Source organism: Chaetura pelagica, unplaced genomic scaffold (assembly GCF_000747805.2).
Source record: "Chaetura pelagica isolate M959 unplaced genomic scaffold, ChaPel_1.0 scaffold112, whole genome shotgun sequence".
Taxonomy (NCBI): Eukaryota; Metazoa; Chordata; class Aves; order Apodiformes; family Apodidae; genus Chaetura; species Chaetura pelagica.
Window position 1 is genome coordinate 3,184,364 of NW_009952798.1, and position 12,702 is coordinate 3,197,065.

A 12,702-nucleotide genomic window follows, 5' to 3' on the forward strand; every position below is an offset into this window, starting at 1 on the left:
CCCCGTCCTGTTGTTTCAGCCCCCCCCCCCCCCCCCCCCAGCTACCAAATACTGTATTAAGCATATTAGAGTTGTTTTTTGTCACTATTGCAAAATTGGCTCAAGTGTTAGAGATCATATGTCTGTTTGAAGCAAGACTGAACATCTCTCTACTGGAACTGCTCTCTCAAAGACTCTTGCTCTCTGGGCTCTTCATATGAGTCTTGGAAAGTGAGTGGTACTGCACCAGCTCTGGTCTTCTGCAGCAACATACAATGTGTTTGACTACCTGTATAACATCTCTTTATCCAGAGATCTCAGAGCCTTTAAAAAAAAGGGTAAGCCTTTCTTTTGAGAATGCAGTGCCTAGATGGCACAAGTAACATAACAAATCAGGTGAACTTAGAGAGTATGTGACTGACTTGAACCTCTATTTGGCAATACTTTCTTTTCCAGTTGCTAAAGGCTGCTTAGAAACTCAAGCTGCTGCTTAAGCATTTTGTGGGGAAGCAAGTCTTTGTTCCAACAAGTTTCTCATTTGAAGCATTCCAGTGCAGTGTGTTGTTAATACCCGAAATGGGAATATGAGCACACCCTGCATCCGGCTGAGCACTGCTCCAACTCTTTGGAGGTAGTCTTGCCCAGGATGCCTTGATGACTGCAAATGAATATTGCTGGTTACCACTGTGCAATTAAATGTCAGCTGCTCTAGCAATGCTAAGTATCTTTGGGGTGGGGACCATGTCATATCTACCTTCGTGGAAAGAGTATGTGCAGTTACAAGTGCTTGACTTTTTTTTTTTAATTCCCCTTGCCTCTTAAATGTTCTCTTTAATTTCTCCTTTCTTCCTCTGTCTCCAATCTGCCCTGTCAACAGAAGGATCAGGTAGGTGAGCAATTTGTCTGTGGTGATAGCCTGCTTGTAGTTCACCTCTTGCTCTATTAGCTGTGTACACGGTGTGACTGTACTCAGTGTTGACAGATACAAGGGATATTTATTGTGATTAAAGCAGAGAAAGACTGTTGACTTCCTCCAGTGGATCAGTCCTACTGTGCAACTAAAACTTCAGCTCAATTATGCTTTGGCCAGCAGAAAAGATGCTCGCTTTCATACAGGAAGGAATAGGTGTAGAAAAAGCATGATGGTGGCTCATGTCAGCTTCTGGTTTCAAGTCTGGGCTTAAAAAGGCTTGAGTGCAGCTGTCCCGGGTCTTCTCTTGCTTCACCTTTAAATCTAGGACAATGTTATAGATGTTTGGAGTATAAGAACTGCAAAGAAGATGCAGGAGGCCCTTAGCCTTCTGCTTCCTAGAGCTATTTGGGCTTTTTATTTATCCTGTCAAGGAAGACCTTGTGTCTGTCATCTCTCCATGAGAGAATGTGTGTATGTGGGTGTTTCTGTAACATTAATAGCTGGAAATGCTTCTTACCATGCATGAACAAAAGGGCTTGACTTAAAGGTACTACCTGGAGTAGTTGGTGTCACTGAGATACTGCTTTTGCCTGTGCATGAGGTTGTGGCATGATGTATTAACAGCTGTGTAAGCCTCTACTGTCAGAAGCTTGATGCCTTGGTGTCAGGGTGGGCTATGATCTTCTAATCATAGGACCAAAGTTTTAGCTCAAGTCAACTTCAGGTGGAAACACTCAAGGTTTGTGTATTACTATGTAAAGCCTTTCTCAACGTGCTGTGAGTATGAAGTGGCCTCCTTAGAGCAGTTTGCCTCATGCCAAGCATTTATTTTTGCATTTAGTAAGGTGTCTTTCTAAAACCTTTGAGAAAGACTCAGCCTTTTGAAAGACTTTGCTGCTTCACTCCCCCCTCGAGTGAAAAGAAGACTTGAACTACAGCTACTGCAGATACTTGTAAAAAAAAAAAGGGTCAGGCTTAGTTTTTAACATGGTTAACTTCTGTTTCCTCTAGGCTGTGTTCAGTAATGTGGGGATCTGGTTGCAAAATGGGCTGTTACTGGCTGCTTTAAAGAAGGTAGTTTTTTGGATGCAAAAAGTCCTTTTCTTCTAGGATTTCTTTCAGCTTTTGGGTGAAATCTGCAGTCAGGATAATTAGCCTCTTCAGATAGCTGAAAGCCTCAGGGAGCATCTTCTTTGGGGATGCAGGTCTAATGTGATGCTGGTGGCCTGTTTGGGTGTTGGTAGCTCTTAAGTCAACTCCTTTGAAGGGCTTTGCATAGTGTATTAGCTCATGGTAAATGGGTTTTTACATGGATGTGGTCTAACCCCTTCCTCTTTTAAAGGAACTGCTAAATTTCATCTGGTAGTTGTCCTGCATATAACCATATCAAATGCTTTGGCAATACTTGAAGTAGAAGTAGTCATGAAACTTCTGGTTGTGTTGGAACCTTTTCTCTGGGCTCACTCACAGGCTCCATAGCAAGGGCAGCTGATTAACACTTACTTACACATCTCTTTCAGCAACCAAGGGACATTTGTGCCATGGTTGGGTTCTGCTCTTCTATGAAATCTGTTCCCCTTCAGACTCTGGTGCCAGCTCAGGTGGTTCACGAAGTGAAAATGGAAACTGTGGAGGTAAGATGGGTTTTCTGTACTCAGCAGCTTTGCCTTTCTTTTTGCTTTAGTGTAATGAAGTAGGTGAAACAGAAGAGTATGTGCTTTTATGCGTGGAATAACCCGAGTCTCTCTGAATATAAATTCCTGGCCTCCTCTTGTTTCTGATGCTCAGTAGAATTGACTGAATTAGAATAGTAGAGCTTACTAACCTGAAACTGTAAGGTCTTGCTTCAGGATTGAAATGGTCCAGCAGCAGAGTATGCCAGCCATGCTAAATGACACCTCAAATGCTGTATTTGAGTTTTGTTATACATTTGGAGTTGTGCTTGTATCCTTTTTAAAAAATGGGACAGTACTCTGCGTGTGCAGAGTCAGATCTGAGTCAGAATGCTGAGGCTCTGAGTTGGAGAAGCACCTTAGCCTCCCACACCCTTTGGGTAAGACATGTGCTGAGGTTTTTTAGAAAAGAAAGTCTCTTGAGAACAGTCAATTTCTGATTAGCAGGCTCCAAACAATTAAATGCCACAATTTCTAGGCTTCTTTTGCAAACAGGAGGGTCCTCTCAGTTCTAGTAAATTAAAAAATTTGTCCTCAATTAGTGTGTTTTAGAAGCACTTCTTATATCCCTTGACTGGAATCACTGTAGGGCTGGTTGCTTGTGTCTGTTAGATTCAACTCCTCACCTGAGAATATATAGTCTTAGTCATACAAAATGACTGTTCACTCAGAATGTCTTTTTACTGAGAACTTTGGTTTTTGGGTTCTGTGTGGCCTTTTGAATTCACCTCAGAGTGACCAGCTATGTGAATGAATTAGTGTGCTGTATCTGAAGGTGAATGCTGTTAGACTGATCCTTTACCAGTTGTTCCTGTCATGTAGGTTCAAATGCTGATTTATTGCTTTGTGTCTTTCTTCTGTGTACTCAGAAACCCTCAGTCCAGGAGAAGGCTTTTTCCTTGTGTGAAATCTGTGAGACCATGGTGAAAGAAGTGACTGGCCTCTTGGAGAGCAACAAGACAGAGGTGTGTGAGTGGTGGTGGAAATGGTACCTCTCCCTAGGCTGTGGCTAAAATGTGCTGTATCAGAGGGGGAGGAAGGAAAGTTAATTTCATTGCCTGTTTCCATGAAGCAAAATTTCCATCCTGAGTGGGATGGAGTAAGAGAACATGTACTTATGAATTAAGTCAGATTTCTGTCCCTCATTTACCATATATCCTTCACTGTGCTTCAGGAGGAGATTGTACATGAAATGGAGGTCGTCTGCTACCTGTTCCCAGCAAGTGTCAAAGACCAGTGTAAGGACTTCATAGATGTCTATGGCCAGGCTTTGATTGACATGCTCTTGGAATCAACAAGTCCTGAAGCTGTGTGTGTGATGCTGAAATGCTGTGCAGCCAACAAGCCTCCACAGCAGCCAGGTTGGTATTGAGCAGGCTCTGTGGTGTTGCAAAAGGAGCTAGTCCACCTGTGATTGTCTTGAGGACATGTTCTTCAGTACTTTGCTGCCTCCTTTCTTCTGTTTGGGGGAAACTACTTAAGCTCTGACATTTGGGTTTGTTGTTTTTTTTTGTTTCCTTCTCAGTTTTGGTGAAACCTGCAGGTGGCTTCTGTGATATCTGCAAGATGGTGATAGCTTATGCAGACAAAGAGCTAGAGAAGAATGCCACTGTTGCTGAAATTGAGGCTGTACTGGAAAAAGTCTGTCACATCCTCCCAGAGTCCATCAGGGATGAGGTAAAGCATTTGTGCAGGAGGCAGGCTAAAAGGTCTTGGTGGTGGTGGTTGGGAACTGCCCTTTGATTTGTTGGATTTACAGTTATGCTTACCTTATTTTCTGAGCGTTTCACCTGATACTTTGTCTGCCTGCCAATTTTAGGTCCATCTCTCAAGTGTCTCTGCTTCTGCTATAAATGTCCAGGTACTGATAACAGAGGTCTCTGTAGTTGGCCATCTGCCTTGGTCTCTGGCTGGAGACAAACTGTCCACAGGTGCAGCTGGGACTGGCTTGTGTTCAGCAACCTGATCCTTCCCAGGTTTTTTTCCTTTGCTAGTTAGCACCAAAGTGTAGCAGCTTCTCATGTGCAGCAGAGCAGGGAAATGACCTTGCTGTGTGTGTGGCTGCCTGCCTTCCAGAGCCAGGTAGAGATGAACAGCAGGATGAATCATCTTGCAGAGGATGTGAAAAAACTGGAGATGGTAGGTTTTATAAGAGCGGTCAAGTCTTCATCTGCCAGAGGCTGGAAGGAGCTTGGGGTGCCAGGGGGATTAGGATTTTTGCACTCATCCTTGGGGGTTGGCAGTCCTTTGAACACACACAGAGACTTTTCAGGGTCTGAATTGTTATACTAACTTGCAGTCAGTAAAGATTTGCCTGGAAATCCTCTGAAAACAGTGGGTGGGTGCAGCTGAAAAGTTGTTTTTTGTTTGGTGTTTTTTTTTTTCTCCTTAATACTGATCCTGTTCAGGGGATTAACAAAGTAATTGGAAGCAGGCTAGCATAATGGCAGTGAGACAGCAGAAAGCAACACCTGCTAGGCCACTGTTCTCAAGATTTACCTGGAAATCTTACTAGGTGGCTGCTGAGTGTCAGTGGCAACTGCTTATAAGCTGATTGGGCTTAAAGCAGCTCTGAAACAGCTATTCCTGCTAACCACTGTGAGGCTGTTTAATAGTTGTGGTGTTTTATTAATCGGTGCCCTTGGCCTCTCCTGAGAACACCAACCTCATTCCGTGCTTCTGAGGTGGCCTCTCCACTAGAGGGCTGACTGTTACCGGTGGGAAGCCTTCGTGCTGCTGCCTGCTCTGAGGAGAATAGGAAATGCTGAAGTTGCTGCTGGCCTGTTCAGTTTGTCTCCAGCTTGTTCAGTGTGTTTTCCTCTTGAGTCACCAGTGATCCCCATGATTAGAGACAAAGCTTTGCAAATCAAAGCTTGTCCTGCTTAGTTCTTTCCCCAAAGTCTCTCCTGCTTGGTTCTTTTCCTTTTGACCCCTTTCTCCTCACAACCTGGCTACAGCCAGCTGCAAGTGCGTGTGAGCTAGCAAAAGTGACACAGTTGTGTGATTAGTGGGACTGAGTCCCTTTTTGATGTCTAGAGCCTCTGGTTTGTCAGTTTGAAGTGTATTATGGGGGTGTTCAGAGTAGTGTTCCTACCTGCTGGAGACCAGATCTTCTTCCAGGACTCTTAACAGGAGGCTCTCTCAACCTGTTGTGGTTTTTTTTACAGTGTGTTCAGTTTGTGGAACAGTATGAACCTGTGGTTGTGCAACTCTTGGCAGAGGCAATGGATCCCACTTTTGTTTGCACGGTGAGTATTGCAGCTCTGTCCCAGTGCTGCCTACTCTTTCTTCTGTGTGCCTTTCAGTGCCCAGCATGCAGAAACCCTGCTGGAATCCAAATCAGGACACGGAATGCTTGGAGCAAGTGTGGTTGTGCAAGGCCTGAGGCTTGCTGAATAGACAGCTGGCTGACTGCCAGCCTTGTGCAAGGAGGGCTGGAAGAAAAAAGTGGTTACCCACTATTGAGGTTCAGTAACAAGGCACAGTGTGCTCTGAATGCTGTGGTGAAAGGAAGTCAAATGACCCTTTCCTGAGAAAGGTCCCTTTCCAGAAGCTCTGTTTCTTGAAACATAAGATGTTTCAAGCAGTTGTGGTAACTTAATTCTTCCTTGTGTCAGGTGCTTTGTGTCTGCTCATTCAGCTGCAAGTGTGACTGCAGCTGTTGGTTGAGCATGGTGCTGTGGGAAGCTCTTGGAGCTACCTCAGTGTTGCTTCCCCCCTTGCTCAGATGGAAGCTCAGACCTAAGGCTAGAGTTGAGATCTCTTGGTACAAACAGAAAGGTGCTGACTCTGCTGCTCTTCTTTTCACAGAAACTTGGAGTCTGTGGATCAGCTAAACAGCCTCTCCTGGGGGATGATGCTTGTGTCTGGGGTCCAGGTTACTGGTGTAAGAACATGGAGACTGCTGCTCAGTGCAATGTATGTAAAGCAGGGTTCTGCTTCAGGTTTCCCTATAGCTCCTTCTAAGTGACTTTTCCAGCTTCTATACCACACTCCCAAGTGGATGAATCCCAGTTTTGGGAAGCAAAAAAGTAGCTAGAGGTGGCTGAGTTAGATTAGAAGACCTTCCATCTGTAGGCCTTAGCTTGCATCAAGCAGACTCTTCTCGCTTCCTATCCCCCACCCATCTGCTAGCATTTAAAAATCTATAGTGAGGTATGAGGTGAGATTTATATTTAGTCTGTGTTCAGAGACAGCAGCCAACAGACCATGTCACAGCCTCTCATCAGGCTCTAAAATTTGGCTTCCAGTGTTGCTGTGGGCTGGTGCTTTCTTTGCCAGGCCTTGATAGCTCAGGGTCATCAGCATTCTTCTTGGAAGCTTCTGGGTGGGGATGAAGATGTTAGTTATTCCTCTCTGGAATAGCTTACTTGAAGAAAACCAGATTTTTCTCCCAACATCTTAACCTCAGAGTAATGTGTGTAGATAACCCTTGTCTGCAAAGAGACTTTTCTCCACTAACATAAAACTGCTTCTTTCCCTTTAGGCTGTTGATCACTGCAAACGTCACGTGTGGAACTAGAAGAAGAATTTCCAGTTCTGAAAGTTTGCCATGGCTCTTAAAAATGTGGGCCAAGGTTGGCAGAGAGCTCTATCTCAAATGTCCCTCCTCTCTGCCTCATTAACAGTTTGACCTTCAAGTTCCTTTTATTGTAACTCTTCTGTAGCAGTGCTGCTGTTGAAGGATCAGATCTTCGTTGTTGACTTAACCAAGATCTCTTCAAGTGTACATTATGCTCCTAAAAATAGTCAGTGTGTTGTAGATTTATTTTTTAATTGGTAGGCTGAAGTGTGTTTTAGGTGCTGGGAAGAATGAACAGAGAAGGTGAAATGAGACAAGACTTGCTATCTTTTAATTTAAAAAAAAACAACCCACAACCACATGATAGTGACTAAACTTTGCCATGTCTTTCTGCAGTTAGCATTGGGAAGATGACATGCTTTGCATTTTTTAACATCTGGCTGGAGTATTAATTTTCTGCATAACCAGAGGGGGGAACTCTTGAGGGATAATGTTGAAGGTGGGAATCCCTTTGGCTGGAATTTTCAAAGCTCTGCAGGTGCAGAGGTGGGGACTTGGTGTGCCCCGCTGAGTTTCAAAGTCACTGGTACCTAACAAGATGCGTTTGTGTTTGAGTGACCACGCTTACAGTTCATGGTGTTCCTCATAGCTAAGGAAACCTTCCTTCAGCCTTTGATCATGTCCTTTTTCTTTCCTTGGACTACTCTGTCTAAGCATGGGTGTTCTGCCAAGCCCTGTGCAGTGGGATGTCAGGCTGGTGGAGCATGCTGACGCACTTAAGGAATGGCTCCCTTTTTTTTCCTTAGCCTTGTTGCTCAATTCTTGCAGCTTCCTACATGTGGGTGCCAAGGAGGTGGAGCAAGCTGGGTCAGTAGGAGATTGAGAGGGGGGAGGAAAAAGTCAGCAGAAGCTGTATGTATGTCCAGGTGAGCTCAGGATACATGGAAACATGTCTTTTATTGCAAACTGCTGTCTTGATCTTTAATCTGTGTTTTTTTCCTCATAGCATATTTCAGTCATCTACAACTTCAGCAGCTCTGTGAGGCTCACAGGCAGTTTTGCTGCCACTCATTCATGCTGATGCTCAGCCTTCTGAGTAGCTGGAGGTGTAGTTTTTGGTTTTCCCCAGAGTTCCCAATTCTGTTGGGAATTGCAGGCAGAGATGGCAGATGGTAAGAGCAGTGTAGGAAGTGTTTGGCAGCTCCCTGGGCCATCCCACTAAAAGGGCCTTTCAAGGGAAGCTGCTACCCTGGAAACCAGTCAGGCTCTGGAGGTGTAGGGTCCTCAAGGATGGGCATCACACTTAGATTGCTTGAGACAGACCTTGCACCCCCATCCAGCATCTACTGTGTCCTTCTGATCAAGTTAATCCGCAAAAATAGAGGCACCAAAGTAGCTCTGAGGAGACCTTTGAGAAGGAGGAGCTGGGCAGAGGTGGAGCTTTGAAAATTCCAGTCCTGTTCAGAAAGGTGCCAGCAACTGCTGCTGTTCCTATGGTATGTTGGGTGAGGTGGGAGCTCCAGTGACTATGTTTTAGCAACAAGCAGACTGATTTTCTTGGAATCTAATGGAAAGCCACTCGACTACTGCTTTTTTTGTGTCTACATTAAATGCCTGGGCAGTGTTGACAGATGGTTTGTCTTTCCTCTTGGCTTTTGTACAGAATGCTGAAGCACTCGTGGCTGTAAAACAACATCATTTTCCCTAAAGTTGTATAAAATACCTGCAGCTTGCTGTCTTGGCAGCCTTGTGCAGTGGTTCCAGTGGTCTATCCCAGTTGGGCTAGATGTTCCAACTAGGAAATGGACTCCCTTCAGCATCATCACCCTGGAGGGTCCAGGTTTTGTTACACCACAGCATGTAGTAGTTGATGTCTTAAACTGGATGGTGGTCTCTTGATGTGGTTTTTGAGGGGTTGGGTGGACACTTGCTCTTGCAGGTTGGTAAGGTTTTAATTTTCTTGGTTTTTTAGTAATGAATGATTCACAGTAGTGGCCTGTGGGGCAAGGTGAGCTGGGGGAAAAGTCCTGTTGCTAGTGCTGGGAGGCTCTTCAGTTCTCTCCTCCCTTCCTGTGGACTGTGGCACCTGACCTGCTTCTTGAGTTACCTTTGGGGGGACATGTGCAGTTGCTTCCTAAAGAACATTGTTTTGATTTTTTTTTTTTTTTTGCACAAAAGCTTCCTTAATGAACAATAAAAAAACTTCTGTAAACCACTAAGCTGCTGAGCTTCATTTCCTTGTTGTGGGCGAGTTGCCATTGGATCTTGTTGGAACCTTGTTTTAAACTCTTTCCTGCAGCTCTGGGGAGGAGGCACGTCCCAAAGTGTCACTGGGAATCCGGGGCTGAGTGGCAGGATTCCGGTGGCCATCGCCTCCTGCGTGTCCCATCAAGTCTTTGTTCCTGTGGAGCAGCAGCAGGGATTGCCAGGGCTGCAACGCCTGCTGTGAGGCAACAGCCCCCCTGTTGCAATTCCTTTCTCCGCCTGGTGCAGGATGGAGGCAGCTCCTGCTGGAGCCGCTTGAGATCACCCTTCACTGACCTTCATGTGGCACTTCAGATGCTTTTCCCGTTGTCTTCATCCCTTTGTTTTATTTTTAGTAAAATGGTTTTTAAATGTCACAAGTGCAACCTCATTAACACCATTAATTGTCTTTACAATCTGTGCCCCTGATCTTTTTTTTTAAAGGGGTGATGCTCTTCATTCAGAGCATATCCCATGGAACCAGGACGTTTTTCCCCCGCTGTGCCCACCTTTTTGCAGCTGGGAATGGTGAGGTTAGTGTTGAGCAGCAGGTTCTGGGCTGGTTTTTGTCTTTCTGGCAATACCTGCCTGGCTCTGGTCCCTCCCTCCAATTGCAGGCTGGGGATGATTTTATAATCAAGGTGTAAGGAGAGGGGTGTGGTAATTGCCCTGCGTAGGTGTGGGTTCTTGCTATTTCTCCCAACACATCCAAGATTCCTCAGACTGGGAACAGCACAGGAGAGGAACCAGCCACTGAGGACTATCTTAGGAACGGCATGGAGAGCAAATGGAGTGGCTGGGTGCTGATCCTTTCCGTGTGCCTAGGCTCCTACCAAGGTAAGGCCAGGCCTGGGGACAGGATGAGAGGAGAGCACACAAAACCCCTCTGGATCCCAAAAACTATTCCCAGCTGGAGTGTTTAAGCTCCCTAGTGTGCTTCCTTAGCCCTCTGTGGTGGTGGAGTTAAGCCAGAGGGGCAGGTGGCTCCTCCCACTGCTTTACCTTTTTGCCCACCTGGCTGTGAACATTGTGACTTTCTGCCCTTAAAGATGATCTTGGGGCAGGAAGAGGTTTGCTCTGCTTCCCTTCATCAGGAATTGGGATGGTTCTGGTGTTTTCCCAGGGTGTGGAAGGAAGGGAGGCTGGTTGGGTCGACCCAGGGGATTGATCCAGTGACCGATGGGTCAACTCTGCAGCAAGGGGGCTGCCTTGTCTGCTGCCCTCAGTGTTGGGACCTGCCATCTGGGGAGAAACCACTTGGTTGTCCTTGTGTGGTGTCACCTCCCCCTGTCCCTTTCCACAGGGGCCTTGTGAAGGTCCAGGCGGCAGGAAACTCCTCCCTGTCTGAGGAGGGTGATGAGGTGGAATCCTGTAGTGTCTTTGGAAACCTCTCAGTGCTTTGGCTGTGAGCAATCCTCCTGGGAATGAGCTCATCCTGCTCTCCCCGGATAAGAGTGGGAAGGTGATACCTGGCTTACACACCTGGCTCATCCCCTCCCCAGGAAACAGCTTGGGAAGAGTCTGTTTCCCACCACTGCTCTAGGGAAAGTGGCTTATCCCATGGGAAATTCCCTAGGGAAGCTGCTGTTGTGTGGGCAAAATACTCCCCTTTGGGAGAGAGAAGGAGCCCCTTTGGTGCCATAATTACCCCAGGCTCGGCCCATCAGCCTCCTCCAACCTGACCTGCCTGGCCACCTGCTCTGTGGTGGAGGAGCCCTGTCTGCACACGTGTATCCTGCTGGTGGGCAGGACATGCTGAGGTGGTTCCAGCCACCAACAGGCCCAGCAGGAAAGTTCACCCATGCTTGGCACGTCCGTCCTTGGGGTAACGCCAGCCCCGGGAATCCGGCAGCAACTCCTTGGCCACGGCTCAGCACAGCTTGGGAATACCAGGGGACCATAAAATGGGGAAGGATTTATGGTGGGGTTTTTTGTTTGTTGGTTTGGTTTTTTTTATGCTTTTTTTTGATGTTGGGAAGAGTGGATAGATGGGGTGTTTATTTTTTTGGTTCTACCAGGGCTGTGCACCCAGCCAGGAACTGGGGCGCCGGGGCCTCTGCCGCCACCCCCGGGTTTTACATCACAACCTGCTCACCAGGCTCAGCTGGCTTGGCCAGACTGGGAATTCTGGCACAGCCCTGCTCCTGCTCAGTACCCCCGCCTGCCCCCCCCCCAGCAAAGCCCACCCTGGAGGTCTGGCAGCTGGGAATGGGGCAGTACTGGCCACTGCAGAGGTGCTGGAGCATCCCAGCCCCACGTCCATGCTGGGGATTTGCCTAAAATGTGTCACCCGGTGTCTGTGAACACGAGGTGGCTGTGGCACAGGATTGAAATGTGGAGCAGACTTCCCAGGGCTCGGGTTGCTTGCCCCATGGTGATGCTTTCCACCCAGGGAAGCTCCCTCTGCTCCCAGCAGATGGCCATTATTGCTGTTATTCAGTATTTGCTTTTTCCAACCTGGCATCATTGCCTGAGTTTGAACTTGAGCAGAAAATGGGGTGTAAATGCCAAGCTGAGAGCCAGGAAGGTGCAGGTCCTAACCCTCCCATGCAAAATTCCCCCCCCAATTCCATTGCCAGCAGCATCCTGGCACTGCTGGTCCAATTTCCAGCATGGAGCTGCAGGAGATGCTGGTGCCCACGGGTCAGGCAGGGACCAGCTCAGAAACAAGCTGTGGGGTTGTCACCTTCCCTCTCCTCATTTTCCTTTTGTTTTGGTGCTGGCCCTTAAGTCTTCCACCGACTTGCCATTCCTGTTTGCCCTGATGCAAGCAAAGAAAATGAAACGTATCTCAGCTGATGCGGCCACCGCGGGTTCAGGCTGCCCGAGAGGTGTGTGGGAAGCTCAGCATGGGAAACCCGCCCTGCCCTGGGGCTCCTGCCCCGCTGCTGCTGTCAGCCCGATGGGGTGTAACTGGGGCTGAAACCCAACCCGGCACCTGCCGAGCTGTGTCAGCACTTTTGGGAGCAGGTGGGAGGCTCAGGAGACCCTCCGTGCAGCCCTCACTGTCACCCCACGGTGGCCCTCGGCATCTTGAGCCTGTGGTGTTGCCGGGATCTGATGTGCAGGGAAAGCAGCTCCTGGGGAGAAACCTGATTTAGGGCAGGGTGGGTGGAAGGAGAAGCATCTGTGGGTGGGAAAACCTGGGTGCAAGTGGGAGGGAGCTGGTTGTGCTTTGCTCAGAGCCGCCACCTGCCAGAGGGGCCACAGCAGGTTCTGCCCATCATCCATCTCTCCTTGTGTCCCCCGACTTCCCAGCTGCAGAAGGGCAGTGAAGGGCTTGGGTCACGCTGGCTCCTTGCCTGCCCCCCTCCCCAGCCACATCCTGGAAGGATGGGAACAAACTCTTGCCCCACCACCCATCAGTCCCG

At 47.7% G+C, this 12,702-nt stretch overlaps 1 protein-coding gene across 1 annotated transcript in view; it reads left to right on the forward strand.

The window, feature by feature from the left end:
• Positions 1 to 7,424, forward strand: part of LOC104386309 (proactivator polypeptide) — a 46,378-nt gene extending 38,954 nt beyond the window's left edge. The window contains exons 9-16 of the mRNA XM_009994893.1: positions 857 to 865; positions 2,413 to 2,526; positions 3,435 to 3,530; positions 3,740 to 3,926; positions 4,091 to 4,242; positions 5,733 to 5,813; positions 6,376 to 6,483; positions 7,052 to 7,424. Coding sequence (XP_009993195.1) covers positions 857 to 865; positions 2,413 to 2,526; positions 3,435 to 3,530; positions 3,740 to 3,926; positions 4,091 to 4,242; positions 5,733 to 5,813; positions 6,376 to 6,483; positions 7,052 to 7,087 — 783 coding nt within the window. The 3' untranslated portion in view covers positions 7,088 to 7,424. The remainder of the gene's footprint in view (positions 1 to 856; positions 866 to 2,412; positions 2,527 to 3,434; positions 3,531 to 3,739; positions 3,927 to 4,090; positions 4,243 to 5,732; positions 5,814 to 6,375; positions 6,484 to 7,051) is intronic.
• The last annotated feature ends 5,278 nt before the right edge of the window (positions 7,425 to 12,702 follow it).